Genomic DNA, 27249 nt, shown 5'->3' with positions numbered 1-27249 from the left:
TTCTAAAGTCTTCAGGCTGGTTCACGGACTATGTGGCTTTTGACAAGTTTGGTAAAGTTTGTGCAAAATAAGATAAAGTGGAAGAAGACGGTGGTAAAGTGAATCTTGCATCACAAGCGACTACCACTAAAACTTGAAGTAGCTCCAAAATGGCCTCACTCTAGCCTGCATTTATGCACGATGTGGCTTTTTTTTCTGCATGAAGCCACATCACGTTGCCAGATGACTGAGGACCGTTTGGCATGGAGTTCACACTGTCACTTGACAACCGACCACAACCCTAATGACACCGTGACGAGCCAACCGTCTGTCCGCAGCCTCTCCTGCCTGCCTGCCTGCCTGTCTGTCTGTCTGTCTCCCCCTTCCCATTATGGCAAGCAAACTAACCTACATTTCATAAACACAACACAAGACACACATCCACTGCGCTGCACTGCTGCCTCCTCGCCTGGTCAGACCAAAGGCTGGGGGGGGGGGGGGTTGACTGCTCGCCCGCTGTCGACTTGCGTTCTTTGCGCTTTGGACAAAGTTGGATTTGTATCGAGTATCCCCAGCGTCTCTCTCCCCAAAGTAGGTTCGTAGGCGTGCGCGCGTTGTCCTTCACGCGTGCGTCGACGAGACGAGAGTTTACCGCTGATTTAACTGTGCCGTAAAAGTAAGAGAAACAAATGTAATTGCACAATGCCTCATAACATGCGACAATTAAAATGAGATGAGCCGTAATATCCCTAGGGTTGGGGGGCGGGACTTTATTCAGAACAATAATACGAATGCGCAACGAAACACTACAGCGTCACTCTGTCCAAGAAAATGAGGAGGGCATACAAAGTACATACGATCCTCTACAACACATTCCGTGGGGTTTTGTGGGCCGTGTGTATATCTGCAACAGGTATTTTAGCAAAGACCGAGCAGTGTGTGGCCCACCGGGTACAGTTCTGTGGTGATTTATGGATGAGGTTGAGCCACTCACCCCTGTTGGAAGTGAAGAGAACAGGGTCGCTCCTCATCGTGAAGTCAGGCTCATCTAATCCAAGCAAGCGGCACACAGGAGCAGCGTCCTGCCCGGCGGCACCAAAATCCACACGGACGCAAAACTTAAAAGAACCGTTTTGCGTCTCCAAGTTCAAACGTCTCGCACTACTTTTCCAACCGGGCCGGCCACTGAGACAAACCTCTTCTTTCAAACTTTCTTTTTCCTCCCCTCAGCCTTCTCCTCCCCTTTCTTTCCTCCTCCTCCTCCTCCTCCTCCTCTTCTCCTCCTGGCGATCTCTCTCTCTCTCTCTCTCTCTCTCTCTCTCTCTCTCTCTCTCTCTCTCTCACTCTCTCTCTCACGGACTGCACGCACAGTGGTGCTGCGTTCAGGGACCGGACGTCGATGAGTCTTTCATGGATTTTTCAAGAATCAGACGATTTCAAAAAAAGAATGTTTTTAAACCTCGGCTTTAACGTTGAAGTATTTGATTTCCATTCACTACTGTCTACTGTTCTCTTTAAAGTCATTTATATACATATGATTATACAATAGAAAAAAGAATAAGGAACAAAGGTAAGAAAATATATGCAGTTTTAGACCAATATATGCGTACACGCACATGTCTGTGTGACAATTCTGTCATGGTCCCTTGGAACCATGAGGAGTGAGATGTTGGTACTTGATGTTCCTCCTCTGGAGTCTTTTTATTTTAAGTCACCTAGCAAAGCAGACAGCTCAAATATAGCTGAAGGGGATCCAGGCAGTGTCCTGCTACTCAAACTTCATTTAAAGGCAACTTTTTGAGGAGTTGTGTCGACATTGTGTTTACATTTTGACCCATTTCTAAATCACATCAGGGTGTAAATTCATGCTGAAAAGTGAGGGCACAAAAACACAATATTCACGTTAAAGCCACACCTCCGAGACAGCGGATTGAGTGGCATTCCTGAACACTGGCTTGTCAGAGGCAGAGAATTGTTTAATTGGTGTTTATGCAGTTGCATGTAGACCAAGGCACTACACTTAGAAAACGTGTGCGCACCTTAAAGAAAGGCACTGGAATTCAACTTGCTCAGCTGCTCTCCACTTGTTGCTCTGCTGCCAGAGTTTGGCCTAAATAAAAACGAAGTCAAGCTCCTTCAGCGAGCTTTCATCGCATTTTACCAAATACAAGAGAGAAGCCCGGGACATAATGAGATGGTAAGAGGCTCGCACTCCTAATTGCACTCCATTACCATAAGCTGCTGACCCCCTACACGTCCCCCAGGGGCGAGAGCCAGTCTAAATTCAATATCCCATCTGCCACCAGTAAAGGGGGGCGAGAAGAGGGGGCGGCATGGACTGAGGCTGAAGCCGTGTTTTTCTTTTTCTTTTTTACCTTTTTTTTTCTATGCTGCACTTTTTCAGCGAGCAACATGAGCTGGAGGGAGGGAAGAGCGCAGAGAGAAAGAATAATGTCCCGGCTCACCTTTCAGTTCCAGCAGTTCAGGGAGAACCGCAGAATGGCAAAGAGCGTTTCCCTGAAGGATAATCACCATAATGAGCCTGTAACTGACCTACTCCTGCTGCCAACATGTGGGTGTGTGTTTATGTGTGGTGCGTTGCAGTGGATTGGCTTGTTTTTTTGAGTTGAGGACATTGTGTGCAGCAAGTGATATGTATTTTATGCCTTTTTCCATCGTTCCTCGAGGCTCGAACAGCTTTGAACTTTCCAGCTTGAACTTTGTGATGGAAAACTTCCATCAGTGAAGATACCGAGATTGAAACTATTGCATTCGAACCTCTTGGTCAAAAAATGCTTTTCAGCTCTCCTGAGATTTTGAAAATTCATGATGACTTGTGGTCAGACATTTCAATACAGTTACTTTTACACACTTCTGACTCTGGTTTGAGACACTCATTGTCATACTACTACATACTAATAACACTACCATCCATCTGGAACTGTAAGCATATACTTTTAGTGGCCTAAACCAAACCTCAAACTTGTACTTCTACTGTTGTAAACCCTTGTACATGGGCACAAGATTTAACTATTACATTCAGTCAAGTAACTTGTTTAACTTACTTGAAAAATAAAAAATGACAATATGGAGGCAGCAGAGATTAAAACACTGAGCTTCTCTTTGGGTGAGACCAAGATGGAGAGGATCAGGAATGAGTCCATCAGAGGGACAGAACATGTTGGATGTTTTAGAAGTAAAGAAAGACACCAGACTGAGATGTTTTGGACATGATGGTAAATATATATTGTTAGACATAATCTTAGGGTGGAACTAGCAGGCAGGAGGTCTAGAGGAAGACAAAGAGCAGATTTATGAGGCAGAGAGCATGAGGTTAGTTGGTGTGAGTGAAGAGGATGCAGAGAATAGAGTTAGATAGAGGCATATCATTGGCTGTGGAGAATCTTGAGGGGACCAACCGAAAGGAGAAGAAAATATAGAAAATGCTGAATTAATGTAGATCAAATGCTATATTTACATTACTTCTCATGCATCTGTAATGGTGGTGAAGGTCTTGCACACTCGAGTCCATCTCCATTTAAGTTTACGGCGTATTGGTTACATGGTACATCTCTTCAGCAACAATCCCTACTCCCCTCACACGCCCCAAACACACACACACACACACAAATATGCATAAACATAATTAAAACTGTGGCTGGGCACAATTTCTGCAGGCATTCCCATCAAAACAGGCGACAGAACTGGAAAACCCTCCAGATTTGTATCTCCTCTAAAACTCACTCAGCTGACCTGTAAGAAATGGGGTCAGGCAAACAGCAGCGAACTAGAAACACAAGAGGCAGGCCGGGCTCGGAGTGTTTTTACAGGCAAGAGGGGAAGGTGGCATTCCTCACGGTTTTGTTCACCGAGGAAGCATGCAGCCCAGATGACCCCCGAGCCAGACGAGTGCCATGAAGAACTGCAACAGGAGGTTCTTCTGCTCAGGCTGCAAGACTCTTATCGCGCAGAGAGATATGATGATTCAGAGGGAGTGTGTTCTGGACGTGTGAGTTTGACAGTGTGTGTTGAAAGGATGAGCGATGGACGAACGGAGAGATTAGAGGGGAAAGGGTGTGTGCGTGTGCGTGCGTGTGTGTGTGTCTGTGTCGTAATGCTCTTCGCTTGTGTCCTTTCGAGTCAAGCGCACAGCTCTCTGCAGAATGCACAATGTGTGTTTGTCTTTGTTAGTGTGTGTGTGTGTGTGTGTGTGCAATCTCGGTCCGATCCCACACTGCATTCTTGGCTTGGCCATGTTGTATGAAAGTCAACAGTGACATCAGTGTTTGGACCCCTGACTGAGATTAAATCTAATAGAGATTGAGATACTGTAATAACTTGGAAACGTCGATGCCCCGGTCAGCCATCAAACTGTCATAGTATTCACGCACCTCACTGAAAAAGCACACGCGTGCACACACACACGCACACACACACACAAACACTACATACACAGAATATGGAGGTCTAATCAAATCTGTGAAACACCCATGGTTTTAATTTGCAGTAATAACACCCTCCCCCTTGCGTGTTGTCCTTGTTTCTGAGATATCTGTGTTAACATATTATTTTACGTCATGAAATATCCAACTGGATTTAATACAGTTAACATCTGTACAGGGGCAGCGACATCTCAGCCAAATCTGTCACTGAGGTCTTTTAGGTCATGTCCTCATTAAAACGTCAACATCTAAATCACGAGGAGAAAAGGAATGCAGAAAATAATAATGTAACATTAGAGACATTAAAAAGGGGAGCCTTGGGGCCAGCTTATAACCTGTTGAGTGTGACTGTGTGCAGTTAGAAGAAGAATTTTTAAAACTATGATGCAACAAAGTAAAAAGTAACAAAATGTAAACTTTATTGATCCCCTTGGGAAAACAGTTTCTCTGCATTTGACCCATCCTATTCATAGTTAACCTTCGGAGCGGTCAGGGCTTTTATGGGCCTTGTTCAACCGCACTCAGTGGTGATAAGGGTGAAGACAAGCAATGGCCACTTTCCATACTTAAACGACCTTTCCAATCGCAAGGTCGCTTCTCCAACCTTGAGGCCACCACATGGGTACTGTGATGAACATTTCAACAAAAATAGCGCTTAAATGAGAGTGACGAACAAAATTTTCTATCGCGCTCATCTGTCCGTGAATGATACGAAATGATGGCAAACGATCCAAAATTAATCACGAACCCATTGAAAATCGTTCCAAACTGAACTTGAATGTGAAATATAATGTATACAAAATTATGTCAACTTGCAGCCTCAGTATGACTAGTTTAGTCTTTTTTTACTTGCAGTCTCCTACTTTTGGGCTTGAGCGTTATAGCATCACCTCTCTCTGCCTTTCTTAGTGCAGCCATTAATCTGACAAATGGAAGGAATGTGGATATTCGGTGCGGTGCGACTCCGCTGCTAGTTCTACTGGTGCGATACGCCGAGGCTCCTACTGTGAGACAAGAACCAACACGGAGTCACACGGTAGGAGACTGACGGGATAAATAACGGTGTCTCCAGCCAGCCCCCTCTCCAACTAAATTTAATAAGTCACATAGTTGGGTTTGGAACACAGGGCAAGCCCTGTTATAGAGCCAACTGATGGAGCGCAGGGGCTGATGGGTAATCAGGGACACAGAGTTAAGCGTAACTCTGAAAAGCTCAATCACCAAGACTGTAACCACCATGTTTCCTGATGTGCATAAGATTACAGTAATTTTTAATGTAAATCTTGGCGATCAGTAATGGAAGAGTTGTTGGAGGGTACCATTGAGGACCACATGGAGAGGCAGATGATGTAAAAGTACATCACTTTCTGCAGAATGGGCAATTCAGCCTGGTGGTCTGATATGGGTATAAGCAATCATTTGTTTTGAAATTTGGTTTCCAAGCACTAGAAGCTAAAACATTTCACACGGTGGGTCACTAAATAAACTGAGCACAACTCTTAGTTTAACTCTGTGCAATTTGAAATCTTCATTCATTCATTCATTTTCCATACCCGCTTAGTCCTGAGCTCAGGGTCACGGGGGTCTGCTGGAGCCTATCCCAGCTGTCTTAGGGCGAAGGCAGGGTGACACCCTGGACAAGTCGCCAGTTCATCGCAGGGCCAATTTGAAATCTTTAAAGGGGAAATACACAATTTTTCACTGCTCGTTAGCACTGCTCAGTACAGCATACAAAAATAAAACAAACAGGCTTGTATGTAAAGCAACTACCAACAGGTGACTTGTTGTTTGTTTGTATTCATCTAAAGTCAGTTGAAAAATAAAAATAAAAATACATTTTAGCAGAGTTTTGTGTTGGATGCAGGTCCGTCACTGATAGTCGGTCTACTAAGAAACACAACGGTAACAGAGTTCTGGTGACAAAAGGCAACGCTTCAGATTTAGGATTGTATCAGTTTATATTTAGCAAAATTTCAGCCTTAGCGTTCATTTGGAGCGCATTTCATGCTATTTGGATGTCTTTTCTGAAGTTTCTGAGTGGTTGGGAGTAGTTTCCCAACCACAGCAGTGGTAGGGCAACTGTTAAAATGTTAAATTGTTGTGAAGTGCCATTGATTGCCACAAGGCAGGGCAGGTAATGGCCTCAGGTCTGTTACATGGAAAATATACGAAAGGACAGACATCCAAAACTCCAACCATACCTATCTAAATTTATATTTATTATTTATTTACTAAATCAGTTGCTCTGCTGTCTAACACATAACAGCAGAGCAACAGTAATTCATCTATCAACAGCATCAACTTGGCCACATAATGGCTGTCAGTGTGTGTCAACACACCAGCAGAGAAAGAGGATTGAAACACATTGTGTGTAAATGTGTGTTAGCCAGCCTGTTCTCGTTCCACACATTTCCATATTCCCAGAAAATGACTGGTATTCAAAGCACGCCTGTCAAAACAGCGGGCGACCTGCACACCTTCGAGCACGCACAAGGATTCATTCCTCGCACGTTGTGCACACAATAACATCCCCAACTTGGCAACCTCCTCTAATGTTTGCAATTAGTGTACCAAGTCATCAGCTGACATGTCAACCAAACCTGGCAACTTTAAATTCTTTTAAACGTTTTAGGACAAAGACTGCCTGTCTTAGATACCAAAGTGGGACGTGGCAGCTGCCTACTTCACATTCAGGGGCTGTCACTTTTTTTAACACTAAACTTGCAGAGTGCAGAGGTCATTTTGAGTGAACATCAAAAGAGAAGGCACTTCAACGCTCTCTTTGAACTGACGGGCATGGAGAAGGGATTCCGTCATCATATGTAACTTATGTTGGCACCTCCACATCCTCATGGGGTTTTCTAAAACACAACTAAATTTGATATTCAAAAATGGAAGTCGCAAGAGGAGGACGTATGTATTGGATATGTACAGGGTTAATCGTTGTGGTGATTTGTTCCTAGTTGGAAAAAGGTTTAAATTCCATATCAAATCAACTGACATCTTAAAGTACTGAGTGCGTCCGTGTAAGATGTAGAATAATGTAATGGCCCAAAAGCAAGCAATGTCTTGACTTTAACCTTGAACGTTAATGTTAAGCCCTGTCATTCTATGTCCTACTTGATTGCACACTCTTTTGTAGTGGCTGAGATTTCAGGGTAAAATCAGTAAACCTAAATAAATCCATCTTAATGTTGCACATTGACTCTTTAAGCCATCCCTCTAGACTCATGCAATTGTTTTCTTTGAGAAAGTGTTTGACTCACTGAATACCACACTTCCTTCCATTTTAAAGCTGTCTGGCCGCATCTGTGGGTTTGGACCAGAGGAATTCTTTTGAATCCTGAACCTCCGTCTGGCTGAGTTACAAGAGGCTGGAGGCATCAAAGATGCTATCTAAGACTGCGTCGCATCTCCAGCATATCCAGTAACAAGCGTAATAACTGGATAATCTGTGTGAGGCATTTCAATATGGTTAAAAATGAGTTAGTAAAACAAAAATAACCCAAGACTTTTCTTAGTGGGTAAAATATTGTACTGTCTGATCCTGCTCCCTGAGGACAACACATTGGAAAATGGATTTTTTTTTTTGGGGCAGATGGTTTTATTCACAAAATGAGCATTTATATTTGATGCATATTTACATAGGATATGTATTACATTTAAATTTGCTAACGCATATGTCTAATTTTTGAGAGTACATGGTAAGGAGTACCCAGACAACATCCAGATGTTTCAGATTAATTCATGCCATGCAACCCACAGGCCGGAATGAAGTACTTTTGCAAAGCACAGAAACACATGGAAACAACGTAAAGTGAAGAGAACACAGATGCAGGGGAAATCTCTCTCAACTGGCCTTCAAATCACTGGAATAGCAGTAAAGATGCTATTACTTCACTCACACACGCACTCGTGCTGGCCCGCGTAACCCCAAACCAACTCACCTTTCTTGACGGGAAGTCGACAAGGGATGCTGACGTCAAGCTATTATAAATCTCTAGTCACAATGCGTCACGGCTGAGACACAAGCCAGCACTTATATCCAGGTCTGGAAGGCCCATCATCATCATCATTATCATCATCCTCACAAGAATCATCGGTAGTGTGTATGCGTGTATGTGTGTGTACCGTTTGAATGGCTCCTGTCTGCAGCTGTAGCTGTGTCCACACGGTCATGTTTGATATATGTGTGTGTTACCATATATTATGTATAAGTCCCCGTTCTCTTGTGCACAGCAGTATATGTACTGACACAAATGTAAGGTGACTTTTTTCTAACCTATTTTTGCAAAGTGAAAGCTGTGATGCATGAAACAATATGCTGCTCTTACCGTGCAGTAGCAGATGTAAGGCACCAGCCTTTATTAATGCGTATTGATGCGCCTAAAACCATCACATCCATGAGTCTCAAAAAACTTTACTTCAAATTGGAGCTCAATCGATTATTCAGGGTTTGAAGAGAATACCCCGGCCTAGCCAAGGTTGGGAGTATTTTTTTTCCGTGAAAACGGAGGGTGTTGCATAATTTGATACCTTCTCCCCATCAGAGTACAGCAACATATGGACCTGTGGACTAAGCCCAAACTGAACTGAACATGAGGGACAACCAGAAATTAGGTCAGGAATGAAAGAAGGTCGTTTAAGTTGTTAAGAGCTCCTCAAAAAGACCTTTCCTTTCTATCTTTTTGTCTGTTGTACTGTCTGCAGCGCATCATTGCAAAACAGTCTGATCTGAAACTACTGAATGACTGGATAATCCACCTCAACTGATTAGTAATATCTGCAGAATAGGCTATTGTGCAACAACTGTGAATTTCCCTGTTTTTGTAATAGTCTAGAAGCATCATTATTTTCCAAAAGATATTGTTGTCCCGAATGGCAGCAGACAAGTGCCCCTGCTAATGATTTTTTTGTCCTTTTATGGACCACAGTATGTATATTTTTTTTCTACTCAAAATTAGTTTGCATTGCATTTGCATTAACTTGAAAGAAGGAGTATGACATTACTGCATTTGATCCAGTGCACCTGGTTGGAGTGATAAAAAAAGACTGTACAACTTTGGTCGCCTGCCCGGCACCCTCTCCTAAGAGCACACTTGTCTAGACAAGCGTTACATTTTCCTATATCAGATTAGCCAGGTGCTGCTATCCCCTCTGCAAGTCAATGAACTGTGAAATAAAATAATTTATAAAACTTTAAGGCAGAAAACTGCATAGTGCACCTCTAAAGCTGTCCTGATGTCAAAATGTACACTATTGGGATTAAAGTTGTTGAGAAACGAACAATAAAACTATATTATAAATATAAAATGAGTGAACCACTCATAAGAACAAGAACCACTCCAACTTTCCATTTAAAAATCGTCAAGTGGGAGCAGGAATTGGTTAGTCAGGCTTAAAGAGAGGTGGATAACACAAACAAAAATGGTTCATCATATTTTTTCTGTTTATCAGGAATATGTTCAGAATACATCTGCAGGTATTGAGGGTTTGGCAAAGATGAGCGAGTGCTCATCAACCATAATTACTGGCTGACAGTGAAGAAATCCAAAGCTAAGACTGGATCATGTGGGAAGAAATGTGAAGTGAAGAATGATGCCTGCTGAGAAAGGAAAATGTTTTTGGTTTTGTCTGAAATTTAATATCAGTTTACTTATTCTAAAAAAAAAATAAAAAATACTTTGCCTTTGCATCAAAATGTGTCAAACGATCTGCCTCTACCCCTAAAAACCAATGGGAATTGGGCTGATAGCTGTTTACAAAAGTTTGTAGCAGGGTTGATTCTTGAGAGAACCTTGTGTCATTCAGGTGAAAGTCAGCCACATCTTCTTCTTTTCTGCATTAGAGAAACTCTGAGCTAACCTCCTTACAGCTTTAAAAAAAAAAAAATACATAACAATTTTGAATGCCAGCACCTTCCCAAAGTATCCTCAGATGATCTGTGAACCTACAGCATAGCTTTAATCCCTTAGGTGTCCTTTACCATCAAAACTTCATAGCGTCAGAAAAGCAATTTAATTTTACTCAAATACTCTTTGATCCTGAAAAAATTCCCTTCAAAATTCCGTCAAACTTTCAACCCCACCTGAAGAAATCCCTTGTAATTCCAAACCCCATTTCAGAAACACCCTTGACCCAAAGCTAACTCGTCATAGTAGCATTCAGCCCCCTCTCATAACAACCGTAAACAGTTACTAAAGTCACCTCTGACCCTTGCCTCCCTAACTTACCTGACCCCGCCCCTCTCAGAACAAATCACTTTAGGAGCTTTCAGTAGAACTAATGCTGAAAACACAAGGTAAAGAAGAACGAGAAGAGACGCACATCCCCAGTCAAACTGCAGAGAGGTGAAGTTGTGAGTGTGCGTGCGTCCAATTTTGCGTCCAAATAAGGCAGGCTGTTATCAATCAGTACACAGGAAATTCAAACAAGCCTCCTTCATAACATGGCTGATTGACCCTCTGTTCACCCGCTGCAGTGACGTCATGTCGCTCTGCTCAATCAGATCCTTCGTAATTCATTTCCCAATCTACACAACATGTTATTAGCTGGTGACAGGCTGAACAGGCCAAAAAAATGGCTGTTGATCGCAATAGCTTTACAGTGTTCCCAGAGTCCACTTAACTGGGTCATGTCAAACTTTAATCAGGCTTATGTTTACTTTACTCTCTGTATGTTTTCAGTTCTACGGTAATTGTAGAAGATGAATTGGACTAAAGCTACACCACAAGAGTTGGATGTGACGACCCTCTGGTTGGAATATCTATTTGCTAAAAAGGTGTAGGTGGACATTTGGAGTTTGGAAATCAGGATTGCGCTGTGTGCTTAAACAAGCAAAAAGTATTCTGATCAAGAAAGTATCGTAAGCATTTTCATTCTAACATTGTTTTTTTTTACATTTAAGTCACCAACAAAAATACTTATTTGCATTTACAACAGTTCATTATTGCTCATCTGGGTCCATGTAGCATCATTACGCACTGATACGATCTAAAAAAAAAGTTCTGCTTAATTAAAACCAGTACAGTGTTTACGGAAAATTTTGTCTGAATAAGCAGATGAATAAAAAGTATCCTGCCTTTTTCATCCAGCTTAATCCTCACTTGCACAACTCTGAAGCTCGCTGAATTTTGTTTGGTATGACTCAGCTTCCTCGACCCCTGCAGATTGTCCACTCGCTCACATATTCGTTCAATGGAACTAATCCAAAGACAAACACAAACACTGGCAATTGAAATCTGGTGGCAGCTACAAAAGGGAGCAGATGTGTTACTGTGTGTGTGTGTGTGTGTGTGTGTGTGTACTACTCTCTCACACACACACACACACACACACACACACACACACACACACACACACACACACAGGCAGGCACAGATACACAGTCGCCATGCATTACTGGGGACCAGATGGTTTAGTTGACTGCACATGTAAAATAGTCTAATAGGTAAAAGAGAATGGGATAATGGAAATACAGGGCTAATTAAACCATAAAACTCACTCCTCTCTGGCAACTGCAGTGAAAATGCTTACGCTACATGTAGTGCAGTTTAAGGCTTGATTAGGATTGGTGATACTTTTAATATCCCTCAGTAGAACAGAAAGATAACAAGACAGAATAGTAATTTGCTGTCATCAGTCAGTGCATAACTGTTATCTTGCTAAAAGTCAAGTCAGTCAACTAAAAAGACATTACCAGCCACAACATGACGTTGCTACATCTCAACTGAACTTATTCATCAAATGTGTTTCCAGTTCCCAATTCAATCCTTTACTCTTCCTTACATGACCCAAAAAGTGCCTCAGTAAACCTCAGTAAAAAGGTTTTGGTAAATTTGATTTCTTATTTGTCATTGAATTGACGTTACCATCACTCATGTCCAATGCAATACTTCAAAATGCACATGCAATGTTGATCTGCCTTTGACCTTGAATAATAATAATATTTATAATAAATATAATGAGTTCTGCTAGTCAATTTTTTATTTTAATTTTAATTTTTTTTGACAACTTCGGTGGAATGCAGTGGCACATTTTTAACTCATTCCTCATTTGGGCAATTCTGGACTTGCAGGCAAATTCCTTTTACAGGCAACAGTAGTATTGATCAATATAGCATGCTATATGGAAGCCATATGCTAAAAAAAATAAAAAAATAAAAAAGTAGTGACTGATCATAGGAATGGAACAAGCAAGATGACTTCATCCCCTTCCACTGAGTCAAAAGAGCGACAGCGAGACGGAGCGGAAAGGAGGCGTGGCCAGAGTGGCTGAGAACAGAGGCGAGGATGTTTCATCATCCTGTGCAAGGAGGCGGCTGCTTCAGATTCTCAGATTCTTGCTATGGGTTTTTGTTTTGTTTACTCTTTTCACAGCCCCACAAGACTAATACAGGTTGGGTTACAGACAGGTAGGAAATACTGAGGTTTATTTGGCCAGTGACTGACTTGGCACTTGCCCTTGGCTCTGAAATGTCCAACCCTTTAACCTGTAATTTCCCTAATTACAGCCGTTTTTCCCCCATTTGTAAATCGGCCTCTAGAATTCTCACATGTACAAAACACCAAACGAGGCGTCCGTCATGTATTCTATTCCGATGACTCTCATCTTGTTTTGATTTGCCTCCAGCAATACCAAAAAAACACCTGACAGCATGGTTCTTGACATAGTTGCCTCAGAGTAGGATGAAACTTTGCTAGACATGGGACTCTCTGACACTCTGGACTTTGTCCCAGAAACCAACAGGCAATAAGTCTACCTCGCCACAACACCATACAGTTCACCCAGCCATCCTGAAGAAAATTTCACTGAGAAGTTCCCCTCGCAGGTCAAAGAAAGTACAAGTCCAGCGTCTGAAAGTTAAGTCAATCTTTGAGGGAAACCTTTGTTTCTGATTGTTCCCACGCCAAACTACACCACAGACTTGGGTCCTAAACACACTCTCACTCTATTGCTTCTCTCTTCTGACAAAAACAAACCAATCTTTGAAGCTGAAATCGAACCTCCACTACGCTCCGGCCCTTGCAAATATCTGCAGCTCGTGATTCACAGATCAAAGACAGTCGAAACCAGAAGGCGGCATGATTCGTGTTAGGAAAACCAAATGATGTACAGCTTAAAACACTATCAGATCATCAGCTTACAACTTGTTATGCTTCTCATTACTGAAACCTTACTCAGGATTTCTGGGTTCTAAATTACAGAACAAAAACAGGCCATATGAAGGGATTGATTAGAGTCAAGGCAGGAACATAAAACATGTCTTCCTGTCACACACAAGTTTTAGAGGATCTGGGATCTGGACCTTTTGGTAGAACCCCATTCTGCTGGTCGCAATGGTGGAAATCTGCAACCTCATTTGAATGGATTCAATGTGTTCATGGAATGGAATTGCGCCAAAAATAGAGTTCAAACTTCTTTTTTCCTTCACAGTACAATGCCTCATTACTTAGCAAGACAGCCCATATGTCAATCTAGTGAGAGAGAGAAAAAAAACAATCAACTCCCCTTTCCTTCAGAATTGAAGAATTTGTACTAAACTTTGATGTCATTTTTTCTTCATGTCTTTCCTCAAAATCTATTTACAGATTTAAATCTCGTTTGGACAGATGCCTATTTTAGGTATGAGTTTATGAGTTTGGGTGTGGGTTCACTTTGGTCAGACTGCTGTCAAAATTAGCTAAATGCATTCATACTGTGTAAAACTGATTGATGGTGAGTGAGACGGCTGTGGACCACATTTCTCCGTGGCACGTGCTACTTTAACGAGCTGAACATGGAGAGCCGAACCCCTTCCATTTTTAGGACTGATTCCACTGCTGTTGCATTTGCAAAATTTCCAATGCATGTAAATGCATGCATATACAGTATACATATATATATATATATATATATATATATATACATTTTTTTTTCCCTTAAAGGATGAAGATGGAGAAGTAATTCATGTAAAAGGACTGGTGAAGTAGAGTTCGAGATAATGAGATGACATCTTTGATCACTGTTTATTATTGGACAGTCTGGCTGCTGATTTTCAGTAGGTGACTCCTATTAGTTGTGGTGCCTTTTGAAAAGTCGATGGTCAGGAGAAAAGCTGCAAAAGATTGAAATGATTTTTCAATTTTCCTCCCTGGCGAAAATTCAAGGTGAAGACACGTCGCCAAGGGAAACACATATTTTGGAGGACACAAATTGTGCGGTAAATCCTGAGGGCTCGGCCCAGATTTACGGCCTAATGAGAAGCAAAAAAGGGAGATTTGGAGAGCAGATGATGAGGTAATGAGAAAACGGTGATGAGTTTCATATGTCTGCCTGAATACGGCATTCAGCGCCGGCGGGAGAAGGTCACAGCGCATGACAAAGACCGCGCAGCGGCTTTTTGGAAACCACATAATCACAAGGATGCTACATGGTAGTCTAAACACCGAGAGAGCTGTGGACGGCCTCGGTTAGAGGAGATCACTTTAACTTCTTTGAAATGTAAGATTGTGGAACCATCCCCACTGTATTTATCTGAGGTCATACATCCTTTTACACAACCAAAGTCAGCCTGTGATCCACAGCAATTAGCGCAGCACATGATGTCATGCCACAGAGGCAAGGAGTTTGCATTTTAAGCTGCACTTCTTGCATTAAAACAGATCTTAAGGAATGTGTGAGTGACATAAAAAGTATGCGGTTAAGTTTGCCCAAAAAAAAGGCTGAAAAGTTGTCTAACATGAGATATTGTGATATTGCTGGATATTGTCCTGACTCAAAAGTCCCAATTCCAATACATGAAGTCATGAATGTCACCTCAACTAATACAATGCAAAAGCAGGGAAACAAACTATTCACTATGGCTTCTGAGCTTAATTTATAAAGAAAAGCCTACTGGGCAGCCAATTACTAAGCCAATACTCACGTTCTACACAACATTCTACTCAAGAAGATGTTTCAGATGTTTATTTTCCATCTGGGACTGCACTGAAGACACCTTGATTAATCATTAAAATCTCATCAGATGTCCAGAAGGCAGCATATCTATTCATCCATATACTGCCACCTGTGCATCCTTACCAAACGTTATGAAGGAGATGAAACAAAACTGTTAGGTGGTCTCAAGGGCCATAAGGGCTGTCCTAAATATCCCAGGAGACCTATAATTGAAGTATGAGTGCCCCTTTGTGACATCATAAAGAGTCAGTTTCCAGGACTGCGTGTTTTATACATATTGTGAGATTAATATTGATAAAACTTTTTTCAGAGGGCCAGCGTGGTGGTGGTTGCAGCAGTTACTGCCGTGGCCTCACAGCAAGAAAGTTGCAAGTTTCATTCTGTGTGGAGTGAAGTTTACGGATGAGTGTGAGTGCAATTGGTTGCCAGTCTCTACGTGGCTCTGCAATACATAGGAACTTGTCCAGGGTCGTCCCAAAGAAAACTGGGAAAGACTCAAGCATCCAGTGCAGGGAAGGAAGGTGGTTCTACATTCCACTTTCTAAAGTTTCATGAAAAATGTGTCATTGCAGTGCTTTTAGAAAAAAACAACTTCTCAGTTTTTGACCTTGATACATTTGTGTGGGTGTGTGTTTGTGTGTGTGTGTGTGTGTGTGTATTACAGGGGGCCACACACACACACACTGACTGACTGTGACGGAGAAGACTGAGGCCTTGTTCAGGCCATGCTCGGTTTTCCATTCAGAGTTATGGAGAGAAGCTGCCATTTAAACAAGGGGCTGCAGAGAGTGGTCAGCGTGGCAGCAATGGACACACCCACCTCCATGTGCAGCTGTAAATCTACACTGACAAATACAACAACAAACACACACCGAGTTGGGTGGAAACACCCTCGACGCCGTGGCCCAGCCGGCGCTGGAATTTTGCGACATTTTCCGTTTTTCTTTGGGAGCGTTCAGCCCTTATTATCAGAGTAAATATCAACCTCAGCGGCCAAAATAGCTGACATTTGCATGCAGAGAGTGGAGGGGGGTAAAGTGGGTTAGAATAATAACTGTATGGAACGCTTGTGTGAAATTCACTTCCAGACTTATGGACAACATGCAAGCACCTGCCAGATCCGTACAAACACACACTGTGGCAACCAAAACGGCACACATGAGCCCACTTGGAAAGGAATTTCAGCTTTTTAACATTTACTCCATTGCCAAGAAGGTCACGCATGGTGAGTGGATTAGCGCGAGAGGAAAGTAGTGAGAAATTAAGGAAAAAGAAAAGTAAGAAAACAAACAGAAGCTCAGAGAAAGTGAGAAAAAAGACAATATGGAACAAACTTCCAAGTGTCTAAGCCATGCTTTTCATAAGTGCACTAGGACACTTATTGCTACAACTATTCAGAACCATTTTATTTTTAACTTTTTTATTGATTACCATTAAATCTGTCTCTAGTCTAGTTTACAAATGAGCTAATTCAGTCAGCAGGGCAACTCTACTGACTGCAGGCTCCCCGTGACATCACCAGGGCCAGGACGGCTCTCCATGGAATACAGCTGACTCAATTATAAGGCAATCAGAGGGATTTGAGTTTTTTCTCTTTCCTTCATTCATGTGTCACAGTCTGAGGTTGCCAGGGTACCTCCCACCTTTGTGTTTTTTTTGCTCCCAAAGTGTTCCACATTCAGCGTCAAGTTGGCAATAAGACCTCTTGGCAATCGCACAAGACCAATGGATCACGTAAACGCTGTTATTGCAGTCATTTGCTTGAACATTACAAAGTGCAGTATTTTACATCATTTTCAATACTTATTTGTACATTTACATATTTTGAAATTTTAGCAGAGCTTTATTTATTAGTTAAAAAAATAAAAAAGAAGCGTGACCGGCAGCAGGACGGCCTCATAATACACCTCTGGAAATGTCTCTGCCTCCTCACTTTTTATTACAATACTATAGATATGTTTTCTGTTCACCCGAGAGCACGTGTATGACACAAAATATTTCCAAAATGAGAACTCTAGTTTCAGGGGAAGTTGAGGGAATGAATTCATGAGAAAGCGACGAAGAGACGCCATAGAAGGAAAAGCAGGAGTCATTACACTATGAGCTGGAAACAACACTCATGCTGGCCGACAGCTGGGCAACACATTAAATGTAAATGAGTGTGTGCTCACCAGAGGTTAGGAGGTGAAAAAACAAAGAGAGGGATGCAGAGAAAGAAAAGCCCGGGGCGGTGAATACCTGGAGTCACACACCTGCGTCCTTCACACACCCACATATGCTCACATCTGCTGGAACACAGACGAGCTGCTCGTTCGGTCCTGCCGCCTGCGGGCATTTTTTTTTTCTCTCTCTCTCTCTCTCTCCGCTAAATGAAGTCTGTGTCCGCATGAGAATCTCTGGCACCTCATTCCTGCAGAGAAATGAACTGGAAGACGTTTTGACCACAAATCTGCCTCATCACATTCCAGCCAATCAGCCTCAGCATTAAGAGGGACTGAGTTCGTCTTGTTCAACTTGGCGTGAGGGAACGCAGGGGCCATAGGTATAGACTTGGTTCGGCATGTGTGTTGCTTTGTCTCCGTGGATGGCTGCAAGGTTGCCCTGTTCTCTCTATGGGGCAAAGGCCTGCAGGCTTTTTAATAAAGAGAATTTATCTGTGACCAGACTGGAGCAACAAGGCAAGCCTCGGCTCTGCAAACAGGAAATGGAGAGCAACTAATAGTGAAGCCGTGTTCTTTAGATAGCTTAGTGTTATTATGAATAAATCAATCAATTTATAATAAGCAAAGGGGAGGACAGAGGCTTGATAGCGCAATAGGTCAGTGAAGGGATATTAAAACAGGTTAGATAGAGATGTAAATGTAATTGAAATGGGGAGCAGCTACACCTTGTCAATAGGTGGAGGAGACAGAGCAGCGCTGAATGATACAGAATGATGTTCTACTGAGGTAAACAGCAGCTCAGGTGGATGGATTCTACTTAAACAGGGGGCTAAAAAACATTATTTTTCATCTCTTTCATGATTTGAGTTTAACAGTGTTTCACCTTCTCAAAAATATGTAAAAAAACAAAAAAAAAAAACAGCGTGACACCCTAAAGTCTCTGAAAACTGCTCACGTTTTCTTTTTCTCTTCAAAGTCTTCTACCAGTAAAAACGGAGACATAGCTTTTAAATTTTGTTAGTAAAAGTCAAACAGCTGTCATTCAGACGTCTGCGAGACATTCAGGGACCTGACGGTCTGTTTGTTGACAAGTCTCGGCCGGAGTTCTGACCTAAATTTATATTTGGCTATACCATGAGTTCACGTGAGCGGGGGCGGGACTCCGGGGGTGGGACTCTGGAGGTGATGCTGCTCCAGATGATGCCTCTTCTCTTCATTCCCCTGACTTGACGGTCATTCTTTTTCTTTCACTGTTTCTGAGGCAACATCTGTTTGTGTGCGCGTGTTTGGGGGCCTGTGTGTGAGCATGTGTGTGTGTGCATTCTTATGTGTGTAACGCCAAGATGCTCCGTGCTGCTAACAGAAGACTGGTGTCACGGTTGAAACAGTCATAAACGCTGGATGCACACACAGATGTGTGTGTGTGTGTGTGTGTGTGTGTGTGTGTGTGTGTGGTAAATGTTTTGTTCATAGTTGTGTTTTGTGTTAGCAGTGCAGCAGCTGTGTATGAGACAACGCACAGAGTACGCGAGGACAAATTGTACATGTAACACCTCTTTTTTTTTTTTTGCATCTGGAGGCTTAATCTTTTTCTATGATTATTAACTATGAGCCAACATAACTGTAGGGTTATAACTGGTATAACCCTACAATACCCTCAGTATTGCTGATATACAAACACATTTAGAGCTGTTCTGCCCACTCAGCAGTGACCTTTTAAGATCCTAATTGTGTATCATTCACTTCTAATGTTTTCTCGCAGTGATGAGCGTCTGGAGTCGGAGAGAAATGAGTGAAGTGGGCAGGAGAGCAATAACGTCCAAGCAATAACTTAATTTATTTATTTATGCATGTTTGTGTGGTGCAAGCAGTGTTTGGGATCTCAGCAAAACAAGAGCAACAGTAAGGTCTCATAAAGCTCATAAAGACCCAATGGTAAGATTGAGGTCAGGCGCTGAAGCAGCTGAAACTCCACCTGCTGGGTAGCTGCTGCATCGGAGAGACAAATGACATTTAGGAGTAAAGAGCTGCAGCCCTCACAACATCCTTTGCTTCTTTTACTGGACCCACTTTTCAGAATGTGTGCAGTAGGGACACTTCACGGTGAGTCGTTCACTTGCATCTGATCACTTCACGGAAATGCGGCACTACCGTTTTTATTTGTATTCAAGCAAAGTTGATCTGGTTTGTACGATTTAGAGTTTTCACACAAAATACAAACACACAAACAAGGGCTTGAGAATTCAAATGCATGCTATGACTTGAACCTGGCAGCGAGACAAAGAGACGTGACTATCAGGAAGCAGGATTGATGTGAAAGGAACCGTCAAGTAAAAAAAAAAAAATCACGCAAAATCCAAAGTTTAGAGATAAATCCAGAGCCGGGTCGACAATAAGGATAAACTGTGGGAAGGATTATGTGAGGAATAATTCATTGAAACACGGAGAATGAGTCAAAGGCTGTCCAACGTCTCGTCCTTACTGAGTCACACACACACACACACACACACACACACACACACACACACACGCCAGTGAACGGCTCACAGACATTCTCACAGTTTCATCTGTACAGTTCTCTGGCATCTTCTGCTTTCAGACACACACACACACACACACACACACACACACACACACACACACACACACACGCTGAAAACTTCCCTTCTCCTTTATCCGTCAGTAATGTTTTGTTTTTTTTTATTCTTTTTTTGCTTTTACAGTCGCTGCCCTGCGGCTAAGTCTGACTGTTGGATGACGCCTTGGTGGAAAAATCTCACAGACAGTCACAAAAACAATATATTCGTTGCTTCCTGGACCCTGAATCAAAACACTGCTGGCCTGACTCAGAGCAGCCGTGTTTGAACAGAACCTAATGTCGAGGTGTCAGCTGAGTCTGAGGCAACACGCATGCTGTGCTGACAACCTGTCGTTTTATTTTCACCACACTCTTCCACTCTGGACAGCTGCCTTCCTGCTGGGTGTCAGCAGTCGGCGTGAGCATCTTTAACACAAAACACACCTAAACTGCCTGAACCATCAGAGCGGAACTCAAGGTCAGCACACAGAGTCGTTTCAAGGTGTTTCAAGCCTGAAGAAAGACACACAAAGCAAAGTAGGCCATGGTGATAATCAACAAAATCAATGATTCCATTAACAACAAAAAGGAGTAGTGTATTATGTTCTTGATGAGCAGGGCAAAAACATCCTATTTACTTTTTCCAATTTCTTAAAAAAAGACCCTCCAGTCCTTCTTCCATGTGTCAAGACGCAGCGCTCGTGAAATAATTCCATGTCACATTTTTGGCCAGCTAGTTTTGCCTCAGCGTGGAGAGCGTGGAGTGGAGACACACAACTGCGGTTTGCCCAGCTCACGACTCTCTTGACACAGTCTGAGCCCTTCCAAACTCATTAGCCGTTAAGCTGCAGATGCCAGCCGTGTCCCGACATGAAGTTCGGCAGCATCGGCTTTGCAGAGCAGCCGTTGCGATCATGCGTGCCCCCCCCACCCCCTCTGCTCTCACAGGCACTGACAGGCAGAGAGGGTAGAGGCTGGGACAGGGGAAGGCAGGCAGACAGCGACGTGTCTGGCAAAATCCACCCACAGTTGCCCTCGGTGCAAAGTCAGACTCATAGCGTCCCAAAAAACAGCGAGCACGTACGCACTTGTGAAGACACACACACACACACACACACACACACACACACACACACAATTTTTATTCTCCATTATTGCTGAGTCTGAGATCCAAAGTCCTGACCTACGGGCAAACACCTGGACCTGAGACAGTAGAGGGAGAGAAAGAAAGAGGCAGACAGCAGGCTGAGAATGTGGGCCCTGCAGCGACACATTGGTGGGGTATAGGGATGCCAAACAGCGGAGGGCAGAGTGGAGGAGAGCAGAAACTGAAGGCAAGGAAAGGAGGAGAGGAGAGTCCAACAGTGGAGCAGAGTGGAGGAGGGGCAGATAAAAGGGAGGAGACAAACAAAAGGCAGGACAAAGGAAATGAAGAGGGATGCTGAAGGCAGCAAAGGAGAACATTTTTATCATTTTCAACCAGGCTGCCAGACTACGCCTGAAATTAGAGCATTTCCATAAAATGCCAGCCAAATTTGAAGCAAATTGATAAAAAAGAAAATAATAATCCGTTATTCTTTAAAATTGATGTTTGTGTTTCCATTGATTCAAATCGATAAGGGTGCACAACATGTAGTTAAGTCAGAGGAGAGCTAAGGGGGCATCAACTGGACACGTTCACACGCTCACACTGGTCATGAGGAGCGCTGCTCTTCTACCAGGACAAAGCAAAGTGAATCTACTGCTGCTCCTCAGTCGCATGAGCTGAATGTTAGATTGTCATGCCAGAGTTTGGCACTCTGATTCTCTCTCAGAATCTCTCCCTGATGAAAAGACACAAAGTCTGTGATGCTACTTTTTCGCCGGACGTTCTTTCAAGTTGTGTTCTTTCCGTGAACCTTCTGGTGTGATGTTTTTCTTACAGCATGTTAAAACACACACACTGAATCCAGATTTTCAAAGTGCATGATGTCATGAGTAAAGCTAACATGTTGAGAATATTAACTGTCATCAACAGTGACAAAAAGCCATATGCATTTTAATGAATTTATTCTCCAAGCTGTCATTCTACCTTATTGGCTCTAAAGCTTTAGACGCCAACAACTACATGCGCAGTTTGTTGAGTTTCCTCCTGATGGGTGGAGTTCCCCTCACGCTGCTGCTATCCATCTTAACCAACTCCCTGCATCCTGATCTGATAAGCCTTCAGTCTGAAACGATTTACCTCAAGATATGAATCCTGGCCTCTCACCCTTAAAATATGTTTTTTTTGGCTGTTTTTGTTTCCTCACGCTTTCCAATGCTGGTCTCCTAATCATAAAACTTCCTGCTGCACCCGACTCTCTTCACATTACAGTGTGTTCCGTTTACCTCAGGAGTCAAAGCGAGGAATGATTTCCTGTCACGATAACTTACAATGATTTGCTAGTAGTTGAGTCAAAAAGGCAAAATAGATGTATCTACTGTCATCATATTGCAGATTCAATTATTCAACAATAAGTACAGGGAGACACACTGCACTCACTCAGCTCAAGACTTGGGAGTCGTTGACATTCCTTCCACTTTAACCTGAACTTCAGCGGGAGTTTGTCAGAATGTAGTTGGTCATGAACTCAGTAAATCTGACTCTAATGACAGTGGGACTATTTCATCATTATTTTAGAGGTTTTTTTAGCTAAGCTAACAACTGGTCTTAAACTTAAAGGTTCAGTGTGCAAAACCTTTAAGGAAGCCTGGTATTTAAGAAAGCCCGCATGACACTGCATTTCATATTGAGGGCACTGCCAGGCGGGCGTTCTTAAATACCAGGCTCCCTTAAAAAATGGCAGTGCAAGATCGCAGCTAAAATCTATATCTATCTATCTATCTATCTATCTATCTATCTATCTATCTATCTATCTATCTATCTATATATTCGTATATGAGAACTGTTTTAAGGGTAAGGAAACCAAATGACTTTTATTTTTATTGTACAGTGAGCATTCACTGTAATTATTTATGGGCAGTATGTTAAGCTTTTACCAATGAAAACATCATAATTCAAGCTAAATTTTACACACTGGACCTTTAAGACATTGAAGACTGTTGGTGTTTCTGACGGTAGCAACTTGTTTCCCATTGGGCATCAGGTCAGAGAGGATGTTTTCTTTCTTACTTTCACTGTGATTTGATTTCTCCTGAGGACGAAATGAAACGTACCAAGAGTTATAATAGTTGCCTTGTCCATCCCTGTTTACGCCGATGCCCTCTGTGTCTCTTTCCTCTGTTTCTTTGACTCACGTCTATGTCCTGTTTTCATTCAGCAGGATGTGTGCATTTTGGCTGCCTGCTATTGTCTATTGTTATGAGCAAGCAGCCTGTGGTTAAATACTGGCCTCTACTTCCAAGAAATCAAGTAAATCACAGAGCCTCAGGCACAGACAGGCAGAGTGGGGGGTAAATAAAAGGGTCTCAGTCAGAGGACGGTTGCTTTGTTGGACTCTAAATGAAACTAAAAGGAACTTCTTGAAATCGAGAATATATTGTTTGTAATCCATTAACCGTAATTTAATTTATCATGGTTTAAACTACCAGCAGTTTACAGTAAATGCTATATATAGAGAGAGCAAACTTGTCTATCTTCAAAAATAAATGAAAAGGAGATAATTAATTTAACAATCTAGGGAACAGCAGATGTTACTTGTTGGACCTCCATCCACCACCCCCACCCCCCCAAAAAAAAATCAACATTAATATTTTATATTTCATTCAAGGCCGCTTTATCCTAGCCAATTATCTTGCCGCAGTTATTTTAATTTTGTTAACATAATGTGCCACAATTCAATGTAGGAATCATATAAAACCAATTTGACCAATTCTGCTTAAAATTTTAAAATATCAAATATACATATACATATGTTTCAAATGTTATTTTAGTTGAAGTTTCAGAAAAAAGATGCGTTACCTTTTTGGGTTGTTTTTTTTGTTGTTGTTATTTTTGTTGTTTTTGGACTAACATGAGCTAGTAAGGCAATAAGTCATATCCAGTGCTGGGTGAGCGTTGATCCTATCAACAGTTCCAGCCTAATTACTCTTCAGCTCAAAGCTTTGTTTGTCCTGTTGCTCCATTGTATCTGATTAATTAGATTAGTCTCACACCACTAATCTACGGGAAGCCCACATCCACCGACCCCCCCCCCCCTTCCAGCCCCCCCTGCCCGACCCCTTCACACCATTCACAGTCTGTTGCATAGAATAACAAGGCCTGATCAGCTGTTGTCTGTAGCTCTGCTCCAATTAATAGGTCAGACCAACCTTTTAAACAACTGTACCAACATTCTAAAAGTTAAAATGTGCAGAATTCCATCTATTATGTACCACACATGCTTAAGATATAAGCTCTGTTCAAACGATCTGAGCCAGGCCATTCCTGCAGTTCCGACACAGGCATTTTAGATGGTGAAATGAGCTCTAATAAATGAAACCACAGATCCATTAACCTGCTTCGTTTGCCGTCTTCCTCTCAATAAAAACAACCTTAAAGGTGGCTGTCTGGAGGTCACATCATTGACTCAACGGCCATCCTGGCTCCCAGCTGCTCTCCAGACCTCCCAACCCCCTTCCTTTGCCTCTTCCTCCTCTCTGCAGGGCTGCTGATGCTGCGACAGCCTGCAGCCTCCAGCTTGGGGCATCACATGCTCTCCTGTGGCAAATTAATCACACTCCTCCCCACTTCCTCCTCCTCCCTGCTCCTCCTCCTCCTCCCTGCTTTCCTCTTCACCTCCCACCACATGGCCCTTTGTGCTTCTTACAGTCCCATTCACAATACTGATTCTACTGCATTTCAAACACTGACATGACACTGATTTAACAGTTTAACAGTATGCAAACTCTCCCCAAGAACACAATTTGAAATCTGATTTCCGGATGCAATCCTTCATGCAATAAGGAGAAGCTGGTATGACTAGCAGGTCGAAGGCAGTTAGGTAGAAGGATGCTATAACATTTTAGGGAAAAGTAGTAGCAACAGCAGTAAGCAATGACAATGTCAGCATAATGTTAACCAGCAGGGATTGCTACATTAAATGTAGGAAATGATGACTTGTGAGCACATGTTGTTTGTTTCATATATTTTAGGTTGTTAAAGACACTTACAACAAAACAAAACATAAAGCGTTTTAAGAATACACTTTTTTTTATTAATAATAATTAAAAAAAAAAAAAAAAAAAAAAAAAAAAGGTACGACTCCGCAATCGCCTCCAGATACAACGTATTTAAATAGTTCAATTTATAATTATTATATTTTTTGAATGACGACATGAGGAACCGCCTCTCCCATCACCATCTCTCCAATGCAGCATTGGGAAACAAACAAAGCTAACGTGCTAACCACACGCGGCGACCACTTTGTGAATGAAAGTCCACCGGAAATAAAAGGTTACGAACAAACAGCACCTTACCTTTGTTGCTTGTCTCGGTGCCCATGACAGAAACAAACAATTTTGTCCGGCAGCAGTCACAATAGACGCAGGCTGGCAGCGCCTGGCAAACCCCCCATCCGTGTTCCGCAGACTGACAGATGCTTCGGCCAATGCCCCTCCATTGGTGACGATCAAGGCGGGCCTTGCTCGGCTACAAGCCACGTGGGACAATGGCTACACCCATTAGGAGCGGAAATAGTTTTGTTTTTCATTTAAGGAGATTTAAATAGGCTACAGAGGTATATTTTTCATTACAAGGGTTCAAAAATAAAATCAAACAAGTTAGTATTGAGTAAAACCGAACAAACAAACAAACAAACAAACAAGCTAATAAACAAGTACATAAAGATGAATTTGGTTGATAGTCATTGCAATATGGACTGCACAACTTAAAGGCAGAAATGTATTTAGGTGATAGATATTATCACCTAATATATATATATATATATATATATATATATATATATATATATATATATATATATATATATATATATACATATATATATATATATATATATATATATTTATATATATTTTTATATATATAAATACATATATATATATATATATATATATATAAATACATATGTATATATATATATATATATATATATATATATATATATATATATATATTTTTTTTTTTTTTTTTTTTTTTTTTTTTTAAAGTTGTAAGATAATATCTATCACCTAAATACATTTCTGCCTTTAAGTTATGCAGTCCATATTGCAATGACTATCAACCAAATTCATCTTTATTTATATGTTTATTAGCTTGTTTTTTTGTTTTTTTTGTTTGTTCGGTTTTACTCAATACTAACTTGTTTGATTTTATTTTTGAACATTTGACATTCTTTTTCACAAAATAATAATTGTTTCTTTCATTCAAAATTTCTTAAGAAAGTCACATTTGGTCAAAGTAGATGCTTGAAACAAACTTTATCCTAGTGCAAAAACAATAAATTGCTTGGTAAAAACATTGCTTAGCTAAAGTGCAAGACATTATTTCTCAAGGTTGAAATGAGGTCAGTGTTGCTTGAATACCACACTTGAAGCACATTCACATGTGCAACCCTCCGTATTATTGCCCAAGAGATCCAATAACATGAACTCATTATTTTCATTTTTGGTGGAGACCCCTGGAGCTCCCCCAAGGACACGACACATCCAGTTCCAATTCAAGGGGGTAGTCCTTTCAACGTGTGGTTGTTAACAGCGATGAGCAAAGTATATGACACAGTCAAATTATGAAGCAACTCGGCACATCATGTCTTCATGTATGTTGTGGTAACTAATTGAAAAAATATAGAGAAAGGAAAGTTGACCTTTCAGACAGGACAAAATATCTGGTTATACTTGCTTCAAGCAAAAAACGTTCATGGGTAGATGCAAATGTTGTCTGTGAATCATTTGATTCCTAGATAGGGACAGTTTTCTAATGCATTCCTTTAAGAAAAAAAAACACAAATTATTTAAAGAGAAAATGAATCCAACTGTTATTTAGGTTGATTTTAGAAACATTCATTCAAACTATTTTTAAATTTTCATTCTTAAAAATTGATGATTATGAATGTCCGCATATCTTAAATATCCTTTTTGATTGTTTAAAAGCAGTGTCTATACTTTACACCTTTACAAACTGTCTTTTATGGATTCATTTGATAAATACTCTGTTACACAAGGACTC

The 27249-nt window shown here is 41.6% G+C and overlaps 1 protein-coding gene across 3 annotated transcripts in view; it reads right to left on the bottom strand.

Annotated features, from left to right (window-relative positions):
* Positions 1-25665, bottom strand: part of afap1 (actin filament associated protein 1) — a 65462-nt gene extending 39797 nt beyond the window's left edge. The window contains exon 1 of one of the 3 annotated variants that reach the window (XM_076033916.1): positions 25539-25665. In XM_076033916.1, coding sequence (XP_075890031.1) covers positions 25539-25563 — 25 coding nt within the window. In that variant the 5' untranslated portion in view covers positions 25564-25665. Of the gene's footprint in view, positions 1-973; positions 1231-25538 lie in introns of those variants that run through there. The other 2 variants (XM_076033915.1, XM_076033917.1) reach the window with 2 other exon arrangements.
* Positions 25666-27249: the final 1584 nt, after the last annotated feature.

This window comes from Nelusetta ayraudi, unplaced genomic scaffold, assembly GCF_046127955.1.
Source record: "Nelusetta ayraudi isolate G7.1 ecotype Tasmania unplaced genomic scaffold, CSIRO-AGI_Nayr_v1 ptg000042l, whole genome shotgun sequence".
Taxonomy (NCBI): Eukaryota; Metazoa; Chordata; class Actinopteri; order Tetraodontiformes; family Monacanthidae; genus Nelusetta; species Nelusetta ayraudi.
The sequence above is the reverse complement of the archived record's forward strand: the minus strand, read 5'-3'. Positions and strand labels throughout refer to the sequence as shown.